This window comes from Anarhichas minor, unplaced genomic scaffold (genome assembly GCF_050575085.1).
Source record: "Anarhichas minor isolate MPS153535 unplaced genomic scaffold, ASM5057508v1 ptg000080l, whole genome shotgun sequence".
Classification (NCBI taxonomy): Eukaryota; Metazoa; Chordata; class Actinopteri; order Perciformes; family Anarhichadidae; genus Anarhichas; species Anarhichas minor.
The window spans coordinates 3461129-3476767 of record NW_027466526.1 but is presented as its reverse complement, the minus strand read 5'-3'; the positions used below and the strand labels follow the sequence as shown (position 1 = coordinate 3476767).

The window sequence follows — 15639 nt, the reverse complement described above, 5'->3', positions numbered from 1 at the left end:
TGGTGTTATAAGTCATATAAAAAGCAGCTTCACGTCTGCGGGGACTAGTTTTCCCTTTCTGCTTCCTATGTGTAGAAATTGTATACCTTTAGGAAATATGCTTCACTTAGACAAAGGAGGTATTTTAAAGCTAAAACTGTACATCTGAATATCTTTGAACTGTTGGTTAGACACAACAAGCAATGTGAAGATGTGTCCTTTGGGCTCTGTCTATTTTTACATTGTATGCAGCAGAGTTTTGTAAAATCCTAAAACAATATTCCACATGGACATTAACTTTAATACTGACTTGTCGCCCAAACCTTCATTCAATATGTATCACAAGGCAAACCCACAAAAAGACAGGTGATTGATATTCCAACACTAGCAGGGCCCCAAATTATATCACTGATTAATTCAACCAACACCAGGATATGCTTTACATTTTCTAACTAACGTTACACATTGTGTGGTAACTGTTAATGTTTGATTTCAGTCTTCAAGACAGCCCAGCAGTATGCCTGAGGATCATTGGTGCTGGTGAAGTCTGTTAAATAGATTGCACAGTGGTAACAATAACGTTATTAACTGTGTGTACTCTATGCTGTGCTGCCATCGTGAGATTAGGATTAACAGTTAGCACATCAATAACAATTTGGAGGTGTGCGCTAGCTAATTCCAAATGATTAAAGTAACGTTATTAAATTAAAATAAGAGGACATCTAATCTAGCTATGAGGCATCTAGCATGTATGTGAGGTGGGCCAACTAGCCGGTGTTAGCCGGGGCAGTCATCACTATTGATCATGTCTGGCGGTAAACTTACTGGAACTACTGAAACGTGCACTGTGTTGCTACCAGGCGGTCCAGGCGAGGAGTGATTCCCTGAGAGCTTCGGGTTCAGTCTGTCGGTGTCTCTCCTTCTCCCGGTGAACAATCAGCCGCAGCCGGGCCGGTACTCGGTACAGTAGCTAGCTAGCGTTTACGTTTTTGGGGCTTGCGGGTCTCCAAAACCCAGCGGAGGGAGGCAGACAGACGGGCAGACAGACGGGCAGACAGACAGACAGACAGACAGACAGACGGACCGGTCTATCGGCTACGTCTCCGTCTGCAGATGCTGGAAACACCGGACATCTCTCACCTCTTTCAGGTTATGTTGTGCCCGAGTCGCGCCTTTGTTAAAGTTATAGTCAAAAACACGGTAGTCACACTCATCGCGTGGCCGTTGTACTGTGTTAGCTTGCTGACCTAATTCTGATATTTTTTTTAACGGCAGATTTTTTTTTAATGATCTAACGGCGTCATCATTCAATGTGATACGTCCTGACGTCATTCCTCGGCGACTCTCGGTGCTCTAACAATTTAGGAAATCTGGCAAAAATATACAATATTTTACTATTACTATACATGTATTAGGAGGTGGTTCGAGCAATGCGTTGCCTAGAAAAAGCCACGTGGTATTGAATGTTGTTTAAAGCGGAGACTCGTCCGTTCCCCGACCGGGCTGTCTGCCAACGTGTCCTGATATGACCTGTCAGGGTAGAATAAGAAGCCATTTGAGGACAACACTGACTACACTAAGTTTCTTCTCCGGACACTTGTTCACATCTTTTGTTGCAGTTCAGACGTTTCTGTTAATTTAAACCGCTTGCTCCCACACGTATATATTAATACCTGCGCATAAATAAAACGCAATTATAGATAGCTGACTTTGTAGGTAGATCATTTCAAAGTCAAATCTATTTGGATCCCCCTGCTACTATAAACGATCAACACGGGAGATGAACTAACACAGGAAGATGTTATTACTAGGGTGTAAATGGAACTGGTATTTCCCAAATGCAGTGAAAATGGACGTCAGACAAGGACACAATCTATGGCTGATAGAAAACTGGGATTTACTGCACACTTTTTGAGTAACAGTTTATTATTGCATTTCCATTAAGCTGGGAACATGTCAAAAATGATGCAGCAGATGCAGATATATTCTGACGTTTAGTCTCTAAATGGGTGAGACTTCAAGAACCCTGGATCCTACACTTCCCATAATGCAACTCTATAGTATCTTGTTGGACCCTCCCATGCAACAGGCTCATACCAGACGCCCAGTTTATAACACAGGCTTTTAAAATGTTACAATGTGTGGTCCCTGTGCACAAAACAAGATAACTCAAGTGATTCTTCCGGGATGACATCTTGACACTTTCTAATACAAATCCTCCACACACTGTGGTGGTCCGGTGAATGAGGGTTTGCTAAAAGTTTCAGCAAAGGTGATGTGATGAGCACACAAAAAGTCACGCCATTTAGAGGAAACCCATTTAATTAAATATAAACAAAAGAGGTACCACAAACATGTAGCTAACGCACAAATAAAGGTGCCTGTAGATTTCTATGAAAATAGAAACGATGTATATTTACATAGCTGAGGATGATGAGCATGTGTATACAAAAATATCTTCCTGTAGAAAAGTCAACAGAAGTCTTCAATCTCTTGTTTCAACTCCTAATCAAATGAGAAGAGCAGGAAAGGACAAAGGATTAGAAACAATAAAGTAGGTTAGGCAAAAGTAACCATCTACTGTATGTTAATAGTATAAGATATTAATTGAATTAATGCTGAATAACAATGGCAATATTCTGTTACGGTACTTATTACATTTCACTCCTCTTAGATACCATTGCGATGATAAACACGATAAGCCTCCTTTACCGCAGACATTTATTACACATCATCATTGAGGTTATTAGTTAGTTAGACATGTGCCCTTCTTGCTACGACAAGTCAGAATATCTCCAGTAAAAAAGGCTACATCTGCTCATCAGTGCAGTCCAATACTAACCTGTAGTAGTGAAGTTTTGTTGTAGTCTCGTCTGTGTCTATAGACGCTCTGACAGAGCAGAGCATAGAGTTTCTCCAGCTTGTCGACCTCGTACCCTTCAGTCTTGATCACTACTCTCTCCAGCAGCTCCTGAAGAAATGAGGACGAAAGGCAAGAGAAAGAGGAATGACATCCAGATTACCTTTTTAGTTGTCAAAAAGAAAAGGATGACGTAAAGTATCCATGTGTCTTCATCCATTTATAAAGGCTTCTATGAATAAGGTCAAGATGAAGAAAATCCATCTGACCACGAACTATAAAAAGTCTAAAGAATAAGCCACATATCCCACACCTGTAATTTGTCTCTGTCCACCACCAGAGGAGGAGTTTCCTGGTGCAGGATCTGCAGAGCTTTGTCCACATCGACCACCTGCTGCTGCAGCACAGCGCTCTTTAGAGCCCGAGTTATGCGCCTCACGCACCTCTCTGAGACACAGAAAACATGCAGTGTTTAGACCAGTGTAATAGATGACAGTCTGCTGACACAACCACACTGAAACACTGGGGTTACTATCTCTTGAAACACCACTGACTTTCATTAGCCAGAGATTTAGTGGAGGTCTGCATTACCCTAAATATTTCTCTACACTTTAGGTTAAAGAGCCAAGCTTTAAGTGCAAGTAAGATGGTGTTAATATCAAACCTGTGCCTGTGTCTTCCTCTCCTCCGATAGCTGCAGAGACATCTGTGGTTGAGGTATCTGTTGCTTCCACCTCCATTGGTTCAGCAGGGCTGTTCTGCTCTGCCGCCTCGACAGTAACTACTTTGTTGTTCCTGTCGTCTGCCTGTGTTACAGTTGGACATTTCTCAGTTTCACCGCTCTCCTCTGTGTTGGATTGCCCCTGGGTATCTTGTTCTGTCTCAGTGTGGCTGTCCTTATTAGTGTTAACTGAAATGGTTTCACCGTTGTCATTTCCTGCTGTTGTCAACATTTTGTTTTCCTCCGACTGTCCTGGTTGATCTGTGACAACTTCATCCACCCTTTCTTTTTCATTCTGTGTCTGGTCGTCATTTTCTGCTTTCCCCGTGTCACACTGGATAAGCATATCATCAGCAGCTCGACTGTCCCGTTCCTTCACAGTGGGCCCAAAGCTACCTTCCTGGGCCGGTGCAGGCCCCGACTCTACATCAACCACCATCTGATCCTCCTCTCCTCCAGTCCCCTCGTCACACTCTGCTCCTCCTCCCTGTTCAACCTCCTCGTCCTCGTCGTCCCCATCTTCCTCATCTTCCTCATCAGACCCCACGTGTGCTTCATCTCTGGACATGTGAGGAGAGCAGGAAGACTTCTTCTTTGGATATAAGCCAGTAGACCAACGACTCTTTCGCCTTTTCTTCTTCTGGGCTGCAGGAACAAAAGACGTTAAAAGGACTATCACAAAAATATTTTAAGTAAATAATTTTATTTAGTTATCTACAGTAATTTTTACCTGTGTTTTTAGGCTTTGTAACAGCAGAGGCACTTGTGTTGGGAGTGACCGTAGCGGTGGGTCTAGCCGGCTCTCTTTGCGGGGTTATGTCAGTGATCTTGGGAAGGACGTGGTAGAAGGAGGGAGCAAACTGGGCAGTGGAGCACTCTGAGGTAGTCAAAAAATAATTCAATTTACACCTTTGTGACACACTATTCATTCTGAAAATGTACAAATTCATACTTGAGAAATGCACGCAAGCTCAAGTTATTTCTATGAGAAGTCGAGTGACTCAATGACAAAATAAGTGAGGAGGGAAACAGAGTATAGTAGTATCAAATTAAAAGCATAAACTCAGTGCGGGATTCTTCATAAAAAGGTTTTCAAATCATCCACTAGGTTTTGGCCACTGAGCCGAGTCAGTCAGCGGCTAACCTTGAGGCAAGGACACGGTTAATTAAGTTAATCACATTTGTCTTCTAACTACACGCCTGCACACACACACCAATACAAACAGCCTTTACCTCTTGTGCTGCGTGACGCTTTGGTCTCCACACAAATCTTCTCAAACTCTTCATCCAGTTCATCTTTGATGATGGCATGGACGGTGTCCTTCAATGCACATGCTCTGTGGCGGATCTGGCGGTCTGAAGGAAACACACAAAAGAGCAACACTGCAACTTCTATGTTCAAACAGTTGCATTACACTTGTCAGTTACTTTGAGTATTAATACGGCATAATGCTTCTGTGAGGATGGCGAGTATGTTTTTTGCTGATCACTGTGTGTACCTGAGGGGACCTTGTCTGGGTTGTATTCGAGGGCATTCTGCCAGATGAGATCCACGTCATGGAGGAACTCTTTCACCGTCCCATACTGATGGAGGTCGATCTTAGAGAGAACCGTTGACAGGTCCATGGGCGTCTTGATCACCTCAGCGTAATCTGGCACCTAAAACACATGACAAAGAGGCTGCTCTGAGTACAACGGTGGGGCAAAGGGATAAAACTGAACACTGGATAGTAGAGCTTTAAAAGGGAATATGAAATGAGACAATAGAATGTAATGGCACAGCTACCTCCTCTAAATCCACAGGCTTTGTAAAAGCCTTGAAACGTTTGTCCAATGACAGGCGGTTGGTGACATCCCGCAGGAAGAGGCGGAGATCCCTGAGGGTGTCTTCTTCATGCTCCTCCAGTCTCCGGGTCTCCTCTTCCGTCAGCTGACGTGGGGGAGGTGGAGCGGCGACAGGAAGCACCTCCAATGCATTGAGTACTTCAGAAAGTGGAATGATGATAGACGTGAATGTAACCAACATAGTTCAACACATCACTCAACATTAATATCATACAGACATTCAGTGTGCAGCCATCTTCCACCTGAATTGCTTTTTTTGCTCTAGTCGGGCTGGATGTGAATACCAGCATGTTCTTTTTCACCCCCAAAAATCCCTGACACAAATTATCTTCTGTTCCGTTTTGTTGCCCATCTTCCCATTTTCTCTCTCCATCCATGGCAGGTTTAATGAACATTTTTCATGCATTTTTTAAAGCTAATAGGTGTAATGAGTCCATCGCATATCAACGAAATGTCAAACCTACTCAGCTGTGCTGACAAACCAAGCTGGTAAAGAAGAAGAAAAAGGATAATATACTTTCCCCTCATAAGAACAAGCATGGACCCTGAACAATGCTATGCTAGCCCTGAGTTTAAGCAGGACTAAAGTCCACTTTAACAATAGATCACACATAATTAGCTTATATCTCTATTCTATAACTAAAGTCATATTTCTCACCAGCTTTCTTTTTTGATGCAGGGGCCTTGGCCGCCTGATTGAGGATTAGATCCTCAAAGAAGTTTTTTCTTTCTCTGCTGGTGGGGACCTGGACCTGGAAAACCTCTCCATACTCCACCCGAAACAACTCCTGCACCTGATACAAGAAAAGAGAAAGCAGAGAGAAGACTTATAGAGGAGTATTGTGTCCATCTGTCAGAGAAAATCCTTTTTCAAAAATCAGACTTATTGACATATTATTTTCACACCACAACAATGTATTAAATGATGTGTCCTCATGTATCAACACTCTAAGTCAACAGGACATCACTTCTCGTTTCCATACCTCCATACTGAGTTGGTCATACTCCAGGTTGCACGTAGCCAGAAGCAGTATAGGAGTGAAGGGAGGGATGGAGCTGAGCAGGCTGAGGAAGGTGGCTCTTAAGGCCGGACCCACTGTTTCCCACCACTGTCCGATGTGAGGGATGTACAGGATGCTGGGAGAGGTCCGCTTTGCTTCAACAAAGATCTGCAGAACACATAACACAATAATGAATGGGATGTTTTTTTGTGTGCAAAATCTGGATGTCAACAATTGAGCAAACAGTACAGTTGCTCTTTCACAGAACATGATGGGACGATGAAGGCTAAATCAAAAAGGTATGGTGAGGAAATGAGAGAGTGGAGAGAAGACTGTACAGAGGCCCCACTGGAGACTGAGCTGAAGGAAGTTTCTGGTGAACCTGCATGATTTCATCTGATTTTGCCAGAATCTGACCCGGTGGCACCGATGACAAGCATTTAGAATAACGATATAGAAATAGCCAGCTTCTCGCTGATGGTCTCGGTTACTTGTGTTGGTCATATAGAGGCATTTTAGAACCACTTAAAAGTTCCTGATAATAACTTTAAGTGAAGTGAAAAAAAAGAAGGAAACATTTCAAGGTTACATCTGCTGGTCATAAAAAATAAGCAGCTTCTAGACATCACTTTTGGTAACACGATGGCCCATTCACACCTGCCATCAACATGGCTCTTTCATACAAGTATTTGTCAGTAGTACATATTTATCCCCACTGCCCACCATGTAAGGAGGTGGGGCCCATGAACTACAGTCACTGTGGCAGCCATTTTGGCCAGTGAGGTCCACTGAAAAGAACACACTGAATTTGACAAGGCTGCAAAAGTAGAGACTACATCTAGACTACCTCAGTTCTCATGGATCAGGGGCCTGTTTAAACGTTGAGGACCCAATTCTAGGACATGTCATTAGCTGCTAAATGTTCCTAAATATGTACATTAATAATAATTAAACCGTGTATTCTTTTGTATACTGGTGTCTCATTTACCTGAGCACAAGTCTCTTCCGGTGAAGTTGCGCTGGCTCCAAACAGCACGGCCATGTCCAATGTGTACACAGTGAACTTCTCCAGAGCGTGGAGGACAGCAGGAGCCAGGTGGGAGCTCTGACCTGAACCTAGTCTGCCCTCCAACAGCAGCCTGGGACGGTAGGAGGTTGGGTGGCTCAGCACACTCCTACACACCGAGAGATGACACTGAGATGGGTAAGTGGTAGGAAAGGACTCGTTCATTAGCCTAAAAGACCTTCAAAAAGATTTGGTTCACTGGGACACCAGACAGCTCGCAGCACTTCTTAAGTAAAGCAAAGATTAAGGGAATAGAAGTGAGACAACTACAAGACCCAAGACTACAAGTATAAATACAGAAGATACTTCAGCAGTGTTTTCCCGTGAATAGAACTACGACCAACATTTTGATTGAAAATCATGTGAAACAATATTTCTTAATAAAGACTCCTGCATTAACATTCCTTCCTGAAAAAATGGCTAACAAACCCATTGAGGCTGAGGAGTCCCTTAACAGCAGGTGTTTGGAGTTGGGAGTGAGAGGTCTGTCCACTGGAGCAGACTTCTGAGTCCTCCTCCTCACTGAACATCAGATCATCCTCAGACACTCGACCGGCCGCACCTGGAAATAAACACACAGTATAGCAGTTACTCCGGATGCCCCGAAAGCTGTTGCCGAATCAACAGTCAATCTGTAATTACTTATGGACAAAGAGGGAATTAATTTGCCCATGAACAGACATGACGAGGGCCAGAATAAACAAATGTGAAACAGAGCAAGAGGAAAAAGCCAAAGCAAGACTGCACCTCGTTCTCTCTTCCTCTTTAAGCCCTGCTCAGCATGCGGGAACAGTCTGATGACAGTCTGGAGGATGTTCTGTAGGGTGGCGCTCAGCAGAGGATGAATGGCAGGTATCAGGGCCTTGGCTGGTGACACTACTGCCCTAAGAATCAAAATTAACATATTTACTTAAGAACCATATTATGCAAGAAGAAGGCACTGAAAATGTAAGAATCCTTTTTACACTTTATTTTACAGTTAGTTGGGTTATACCTCTGGGCAGCAGGCACCATCTTGGACATGGCGGACATAAAGTCTTTGCTTGTGATAGCGATGGAGTTGACATCAAGCACAAGTTTCTGTGATGAGAAGTAGATTTGTGGGTAGCGACGCCGTAATGCACACAGGGCAGCCTCTGAACAAACTGCCTTAATGTCTGCTCCGCAGTAACCTGGCAAACAAAAACAGACAGTCAGTATACAGTCTGTAGTTGTGGGCGTGTACGAATGTGTGCCAGTGTTTCCTATTGAAATGATCTGAAAGGAGATAAAGAATAGTTTTGGTTCCGAGACGCAGGTTTTGTCCTGGCGTCATACCAGTATCACTTCCAGTAGATGTTGCACTAAAAGAATAAAAATGTCTTTCTCTGATGTGTATCCCAAGTTAAATTAGTGCAATTGTTATTTTTAGCAAGATATGTATTTTTCAAGCTGTTGGACCACTGTTTTTGCCCCCATTATAATGCAAACATACCAACACATGCATCTGCCAATTCTTCCAGAAAGGTGTCGGAGGGCGGTGGAGTCCACTGTCTGGTGTGGATCTTCAGAATGTCCCTTCTCGCCTGCCATACAATAAGATCACAGCAAGTTCATATCCTACATTTCCAAGCTGAAAGGCTTCGACTGTTTTAGCACAAAATCATTTCACATGTCAATTCTCTCTCTGTGGTTTAATTTCTGCCAAGCGTTCAAGGCTATCTACAGTTTCTCACCTCTCTGTCTGGCAGGCCGAAGAGGAACTCTCTGTCGAAGCGCCCCGGTCTTCTCAGTGCGGGGTCGATGGAGTCAAGTCTGTTTGTAGCTCCTATCACAACAACCTCTCCTCTACAATCTAGTCCATCCATAAGAGCCAACAGGGTCGACACAATGGAACTACACGGAGAGAAAAAGACTTAAGATTACGTTTTCTACCTTGTCAACACTACCTACCGGTGACAAATACAGCAGTGCACGGAGTCAAATTATTTTGGTTTCTTTTTCAACAGTATCATAGTATCCATGAAAAAGTAAGTGAACTCCCAACAACATTAGGGACACGGGTGCTGCTCACCTGTGGATCTGGTCCTGGCGACTCGACCTGACTGGAGCCAAACCATCAATCTCATCGAAGAAGATGATGGACGGACGCATCTGGTACGCCTAGAAACAAGTCAATCAGTTGCAGATTGCATTACCTTTAGACCCTATACTTGATAATGTGAAGCAATTTACTTAGTTTATCCTAATCTACAAGTGAATGTGTCAAAATCTAGTGAGTTAGCTTGACAACAGGAAGACGGGGAATAAAACGGATAATCTCCATCCATCCCAAAAAGTGTATTGTATGTTGATGAGGAGTTTGGTTTACCTGGTCGAAAAGCAGTCGCAGCTGTCTCTCAGATTCTCCCACCCACTTACTGAGGCAGTCAGCTCCTTTCCTCATGAAGAAGGACACCTTTCTTTCACCCTGACTGCACTCATTGGCCAGCGCTCTGGCTACGAGGGTTTTCCCTGTGCCTGGAGGACCGTAAAATAGACAGCCCCTAAAGACAAGAGGAAATATGACGAAGAAAAATAGTGGGGATTTTATTAGGGTTTAACAGCCATTATAATCCAATCAAAGTCTTAAGTGGTAGAGAAGAGACTTGACAACCTGAGGGTTAAATAGCTTGTCAAAAATGACAAAGCTCTTTCCACTGATCTGGCAAAAAATTACAACTTGGGATGTTGGGAAAATAACTTCTTTGAAAGCAATAGAGGACATCATATATCTATTCTTTTTGGGTGTTTCTTAAAAAAACATAGTAAATGAGATATTGAATGAATTTACATGAATGTAAAATAAAAGCTTAACCACATAATCACACGTTTGTTTACCTGGGAGGCTGTATCTTGAACCTCTCAAAGACTTCTGGGTAGAGGAGAGGGAACACCACCATCTCCTTCAGCGCTGAGATGTGTTTGCTCAAACCTCCAATGCTTTCAAACCGCACCTGGATGACAAAAGGTGTTCAGTTTAGATTGTTTGCTCAAAATACAACTACTGACTGTACAATAACCCATTTATCAGTGTTGTATTAGTAGGAATACAAGGCTTTGTTTTATATCTTCAGTAATTACCATTCAAAAGGTTACATTCAACTTCATATCTATTCAAACAAATATGGTATTTTTCTCTACTTTGAAGTGCTATATGTGTGTGTATACGTTTACGTCGATGCAATATTTACCATCAACTCAACACAGACTCATGGGCAACTCTCCATCTATAGATGCAGCTTACCGTCTTGTCGATGAGCATGGGGTCCACATCAGCAAGGCTGGCTCCAATCTTCATCCTGTCCTTGTGGATACCCAGCAGGTCGTCTTTCACAAGGTTCATCGGCAGACATCTGTAGGAAAAACATAGAAAACAGAAATAGACACTTTAAAAAAAAAATCTAAAATATTATATATTTTTACAATCAACCACAATAAGTCAGTGGTCCTACTCCATCCTTGTAAATTATTATAGGAAATAATGAAAGGACAGGACGGTGGGTAATGGAAGCATGTAGGTTGTTATCATTAAGGGAACAAAGAGTAATCAAGCTGGATTTGTTTCTCAAAAGAGTAGTCTATTAATCCAGAGATAAATTAAATAAATAATGACAGTAGACATTTTCTGGTTGAGAATTATACATTTTGTTGACCTATTTTTCAATAGTTACTCTTTAATCCGTCGGTCACCACCTTTGTGTTCCACCCATGTGCTGAAGAACACTTTGTGTCGTCAACCTGTACCTGTACTGTGTGACAGCTACGGCTGTTCTCACCTGTTGACTGATAAGCTCCTGTTCTTACTTCTCCGTCTCTGGAATTTCTCATCGTCTGAAGATGAAGAAGTAGAGTCACTACTGTGGATGGCGTGTCTTCTTCTGCGAAGGCAAAAGAAGCAACGTTATCTCTCGCCCTATCTGAATCATGATGACTATCAGCTTATCAATAACTGACAATCCCGACCAAATTTAGGTAATGGTTGTTTATTTTTCTTTTAAGCTTATCAATGCTAGTGAGTAGGCACAATACACATAGTCAAAGAAACAAAACAAACATACACAACACTATTACCACTCATTGGTAAGTATTGCAGTTTTCATATATATACACAAATACACAGTAATAACCAACCACTTCAAGTGACATCGCCATGCATGACACTGCCTGAACAATACTTAATGTAATAAATCAAGAACACTGGCTAATAGAAAGTCAGCTTTCCAACAACAGGTCTTTCTTTGTTACCAAGTTGACAACAGTGCTAGTAAAGACAGACAGCACTAACTATAAACACCAACATGGACAAGCAGTGAGGGTCTTACCTCTCAGAACTATTCCTGAGGGTGGGATGGAGAGAATCAGAAAAAAAGAGGGAAAAAAATAAATGTTGGGATTGATTTTACATGCAGTAATTCCAGTGGCTACTAGAGACAGTGCTATGACCTACAGCGGTGTGATGGTTGCGATTCTTCAAACAGTATTTCAAAATGTATTCGTCAGAACATCAAGTGTTACTGAGGAAACAGATCCCTTGATAGTAGATGTTTTGTTTCTCAAAGGCTGATGATTGCAGGTGTGTGAGCTCATACTAACCTGTTGGTTCTTCTCCTGGTGTAGGGGCTCCTGGGGGCCGTGGAGCTGAATCTAAACCTGCGTCTGGTAGGAGACGAGTGGTCCCCGAAGTACATGCTGCGCTTCCTGGGCTCTAAGATACAATGACAGACATAATCAAACCCGATCAATTTTATTAAAATGCTAACAGGGGCTTAAGTACAGTAATTAACAGGATGAATTCATTCCAAACAATGATTCAGCTTTCGCAAATGATTCAACAAAGAAAGACTAAGTATTGAATGTCATTTATCCTTTTTCTCCTGTGCCAAATCTGCTTTAAGAGTTCTAAAGACTCATCCAGTTTCTGCATGGATGTATTTGTACCTGACAAATAGGGGTACGCTAAGATTTTCAATTATGTAATTGAAACCAACTTGAATGCTATCAGTTGTAATATTTGTGGAAACTAAAAACACAAAATAAAAAAACAAACTGGTGGAAATGACCTAACATTTACGACCAACTGTCATTCTCATGCGTTTCCAGCAGCATATCTGCCATTTAAACAATACGATCGAGTTGAACAAATGCAGTACCATCCTGTGGGGCCTGGTAGCGAACCACAGTCTTTCGCTGTCTGAAGTCATAACGCCTCTGATTTTCTTCTTCCTCGTCCTCGCCATCCCCATCTTCTTCCTCCTCCTCCCCTTCCTCCTCATCATTTTGTTCTTGTACATCTTCCCCCTCCTCTTTGTTGTGATCATCCTCATCCCCTCCTGTGAATTAAGAAAAGAGGTAGAATAAATATTTCAAACAATTCTGCTTTTGATTATGTTACATAGGGATAGCCCATAGAACATGTGTCACTCATGTCTGAAGTATGCCCTGCAGTAACTTGAAGACCTGAGGTGTATAATATTCTGAATTAATTTTAGACCATCTTACCGTGGTTCTCTTCCTTGGTGTCTTTAGTCTCCACATCTTTCCTCAGAGACCTGGTCATTCTGGCCCTGGTGTACATACCGAGCTGCTGAGAGGAAACGGGTCAAATGCTGATTCATTCACAGTTTAGAAGCTTGTTCAGCATTATCACACAGCAAAATCACGTGCTGTCAACATAAACACTAGGATCACACAATGCAACATAGAGCTTGAAATGAAAAAAAGATTTTTTTTTTTTTTTTTTACCTCTTCTTCATTGTCCCTATCTCTGCTCCTCTTTCTGCGTCTCATCTTCTGCATGTCGTCCATCTTCTGGAGAACAGCTTCAGCAGTGCTGAGAGACAATCAGAGGAAAAAACTATCAGATTTCATCAAAGTTTATCTCTAAAATAAACACCCACAGCCTACTGTGTGTGTATGTCAATATGTTCATAGATACTACTTGAGGTAATAGCATCAGCTGTATTTTGAACTGAAGCAGTGAGGTAGGAGCCAAACGAAGCTCGAGTGATTGTTGCTGAACTCACTTGGTGATGAGGCGGTCGTAGAGCACTGACTGGTTACGGGAATCCAGTTTGTATCTGGTGATTCGGGAACTACGTCGCACTGAGCGATCCTCTTCCTCCTCCTCTTCTCGGCTCTGTAGATCAAATCGACTCCTCTTGGGAGTGGATGAGCCCTCCACCTTATCTGGAACATCTGGGGCAACGGAAACAGTTATTGTCAGCCTACTCGTAGTATAGACCCTCCAAAACACTAAATGCTGCTAAACATGCGTTGTGTGCTATGTCATTTAAGCTCTCCAGTGCTCTTTGTAAAGAAATGACACTGTAGCTAAATGTACCTGCTTGCTGCTTGTCACTGGATGTTTTCCCCTCTCTCTGCAGCCTGGAAGACTTCCTGAAGATAAAAGGAAACAAAAACATTTAAAATTAATTCCTCATGTATATTCTTATTATGCGAGTGTTTAAAATGTGCACAAATCTTACACTCCCATCAAATTTGATATTGTAAGCATATATTTGGAGAGCCAACGTAAAAAATTTAGAAAATACTCTGGACAATTAATAACATTCAGGTTCCAAAGAATCTTTTGACTCACATTTTGCCACACTAAAAAAAAAAACTTAGACACACAAAAGCAGGTTGAGCGCATCAATAACATGAAAGTAAGTGGGCCTGTGTTACCTGAGGCATCCTTCTACAGTGTTGGCTTCATTCACAGGGGAGCTGGTCTTTGGCTCCATGTCAGCAAAAGAGACCTCTAGTTTAACTCTCTGTCCTCGGGTCCTGAGAAAGTGATGAGGTCCACTTCCCTCATCCGGCTTCATATCAGCATGTCCCTGGCACAGAAACATTGTGAGTTTAAAGTTTACTGCATATGTACAACTGATAAGTGTCAGCTTGATTGAATTAGAAATTAAAATTAATCATGGACTGAACTTCTAAGTCTGTGCAAACCTGAAGTGTACAGGATACACATTTAAAAACCAGCTACCACTATGAATCCCTAAAATGTGTACTGACTTAGGAGTGTAAAGTAACTGTGTGAATCCTCACTATTAACAAGTGACATTATCAGTAACCTCATGTCTTTATGTTAATTTGTTTCTATTATGAAGTAACAGTTAACCCTGATACAAAGTTAACAAAAGAATGAATGAACAGACCCCTTACCTCCACAAAAAAACACGAAACACACCCCATTAAGAGACACTTATGACATCTAACGTTGAGGCATTTCGCCTATTGACAGTCTAGTAATATAGAGTTATAACATTGGCATATGGCCATGACACATGACACTGAACCAAACATTACAATATGAATGGTCTAGCTGTGTCAATAGACATGAGAGTTTGAGTTAAATATCAGCAGGGACTATAAGTGCTCATGCAAATCATCTGTCGGTAACGTTAAGTGACAAGGTGGCTAGTTAGCTTAGCACGCTAGCAAAAGTAGCACAGCAAAGTTCTGTTCATGGATAATTTATACAATAACTAAATGGTGGTCTAGTTGTTTCACCAGCTGGGTGTTAATGCTCACATTCACCGAGTTGTTCTCCAGACTGCTGAAGCTGTCCTCCAGGGCCTGGGAGGACCGGGTCAGCCGGCCGGACTTCCTCTGCGACGCGGGAATTAGCGACAGAAACTCGGAGCTTGTTTCCAACTCCATCGACCTCCTCTTCGGAGTAGTGGCCATCGGCTGAGCTCCGGTACCGCCGCTGCTGCTGCGTAGTATCACCATCTTGACTCCAAACCGACCTTATACCAGCACGAACCACGGATAACTACCCGCTATTCTGCCTTGAACTGTCCAATGTTTACGGTGCCTCCAACATAGCACAGATAACGGTTTATAACCGCCAGCTGACGAACACGAGCTCCTCACCAAACCGTTGATTTCTGGCGCCACAAACGTCGTCAGAGGTTATGACTTAAGGGGATAAGAGCTGCCGCCAGGAAAGATAGATCTCTTAGCAAAACTGTTAAAGAAGGCCACATGTTTAAGTGGTTGTATATTTAACTGATTTTAACACATCTACGATGCAGCCCATTTCACTATTTGAGTGCCGGTATATTTGTTTATACATAACGTGGGCGGAAGGATACAAATACAATTTGAAAAGGTGTGCCGGTTGATGTTAGAG

The 15639-nt window shown here is 42.4% G+C and overlaps 2 protein-coding genes, 1 long non-coding RNA gene and 1 other non-coding gene across 7 annotated transcripts in view; 1 reads left to right on the top strand and 3 right to left on the bottom strand.

Moving 5' to 3' along the window:
- zhx1 (zinc fingers and homeoboxes 1) overlaps positions 1-1513 on the bottom strand; it is a 20158-nt gene extending 18645 nt beyond the window's left edge. Inside the window, exon 1 of one of the 2 annotated variants that reach the window (XR_012949532.1) lies at positions 805-1513. The gene's annotated coding sequence lies outside the window, so the exon portion shown is untranslated. The remainder of the gene's footprint in view (positions 1-804) is intronic. The other variant, XM_076081397.1, reaches the window with a different exon arrangement.
- Positions 745-12865, top strand: LOC142938158 (uncharacterized). Its single transcript, XR_012949533.1, has 5 exons — positions 745-7610; positions 8975-9058; positions 9203-10461; positions 10727-11465; positions 12111-12865. It is a non-coding gene; the product is annotated as an uncharacterized LOC142938158 (long non-coding RNA).
- atad2 (ATPase family AAA domain containing 2) lies at positions 2284-15639 on the bottom strand. 3 transcript variants are annotated; one of them, XM_076081394.1, is made up of 30 exons: positions 15036-15639; positions 14178-14332; positions 13834-13889; positions 13517-13688; positions 13236-13323; positions 12993-13077; positions 12644-12823; positions 12087-12198; positions 11816-11830; positions 11270-11371; positions 10738-10846; positions 10332-10447; positions 9823-9997; positions 9526-9614; positions 9188-9347; positions 8947-9037; positions 8467-8644; positions 8220-8356; positions 7902-8034; positions 7395-7581; positions 6389-6574; positions 6064-6199; positions 5347-5543; positions 5060-5219; positions 4794-4916; positions 4291-4437; positions 3504-4205; positions 3153-3286; positions 2822-2950; positions 2284-2484 (listed from the first exon to the last, which is right to left on the bottom strand). In XM_076081394.1, the coding sequence occupies exons 1-30, from the start codon at positions 15234-15236 to the stop codon at positions 2452-2454; spliced, it is 4488 nt and encodes a 1495-aa protein (XP_075937509.1). In that variant the 5' UTR covers positions 15237-15639; the 3' UTR covers positions 2284-2451. The 3 variants fall into 3 exon arrangements, with proteins under 3 accessions (XP_075937509.1, XP_075937510.1, XP_075937511.1); XM_076081395.1 differs by having other exon boundaries at positions 12993-13074; XM_076081396.1 differs by lacking the exon at positions 11816-11830.
- Positions 7094-7228, bottom strand: LOC142938228 (small nucleolar RNA SNORA5). The gene has a single exon (XR_012949543.1). It is a non-coding gene; the product is annotated as a small nucleolar RNA SNORA5 (small nucleolar RNA).

Coding starts and splice junctions, on each gene's coding strand:
- atad2 (XM_076081394.1), bottom strand. CDS start 15,236: ATGGTGATACTACGCAGCAGCAGCGGCGGTACCGGAGCTCAGCCGATG. Junction 9,348..9,525: donor CGCCAGGACCAGATCCACAG/GTGAGCAGCACC, acceptor CTCTCCGTGTAG/TTCCATTGTGTCGACCCTGT. Junction 5,544..6,063: donor TGCATCAAAAAAGAAAGCTG/GTGAGAAATATG, acceptor CACTTTCTGAAG/TACTCAATGCATTGGAGGTG.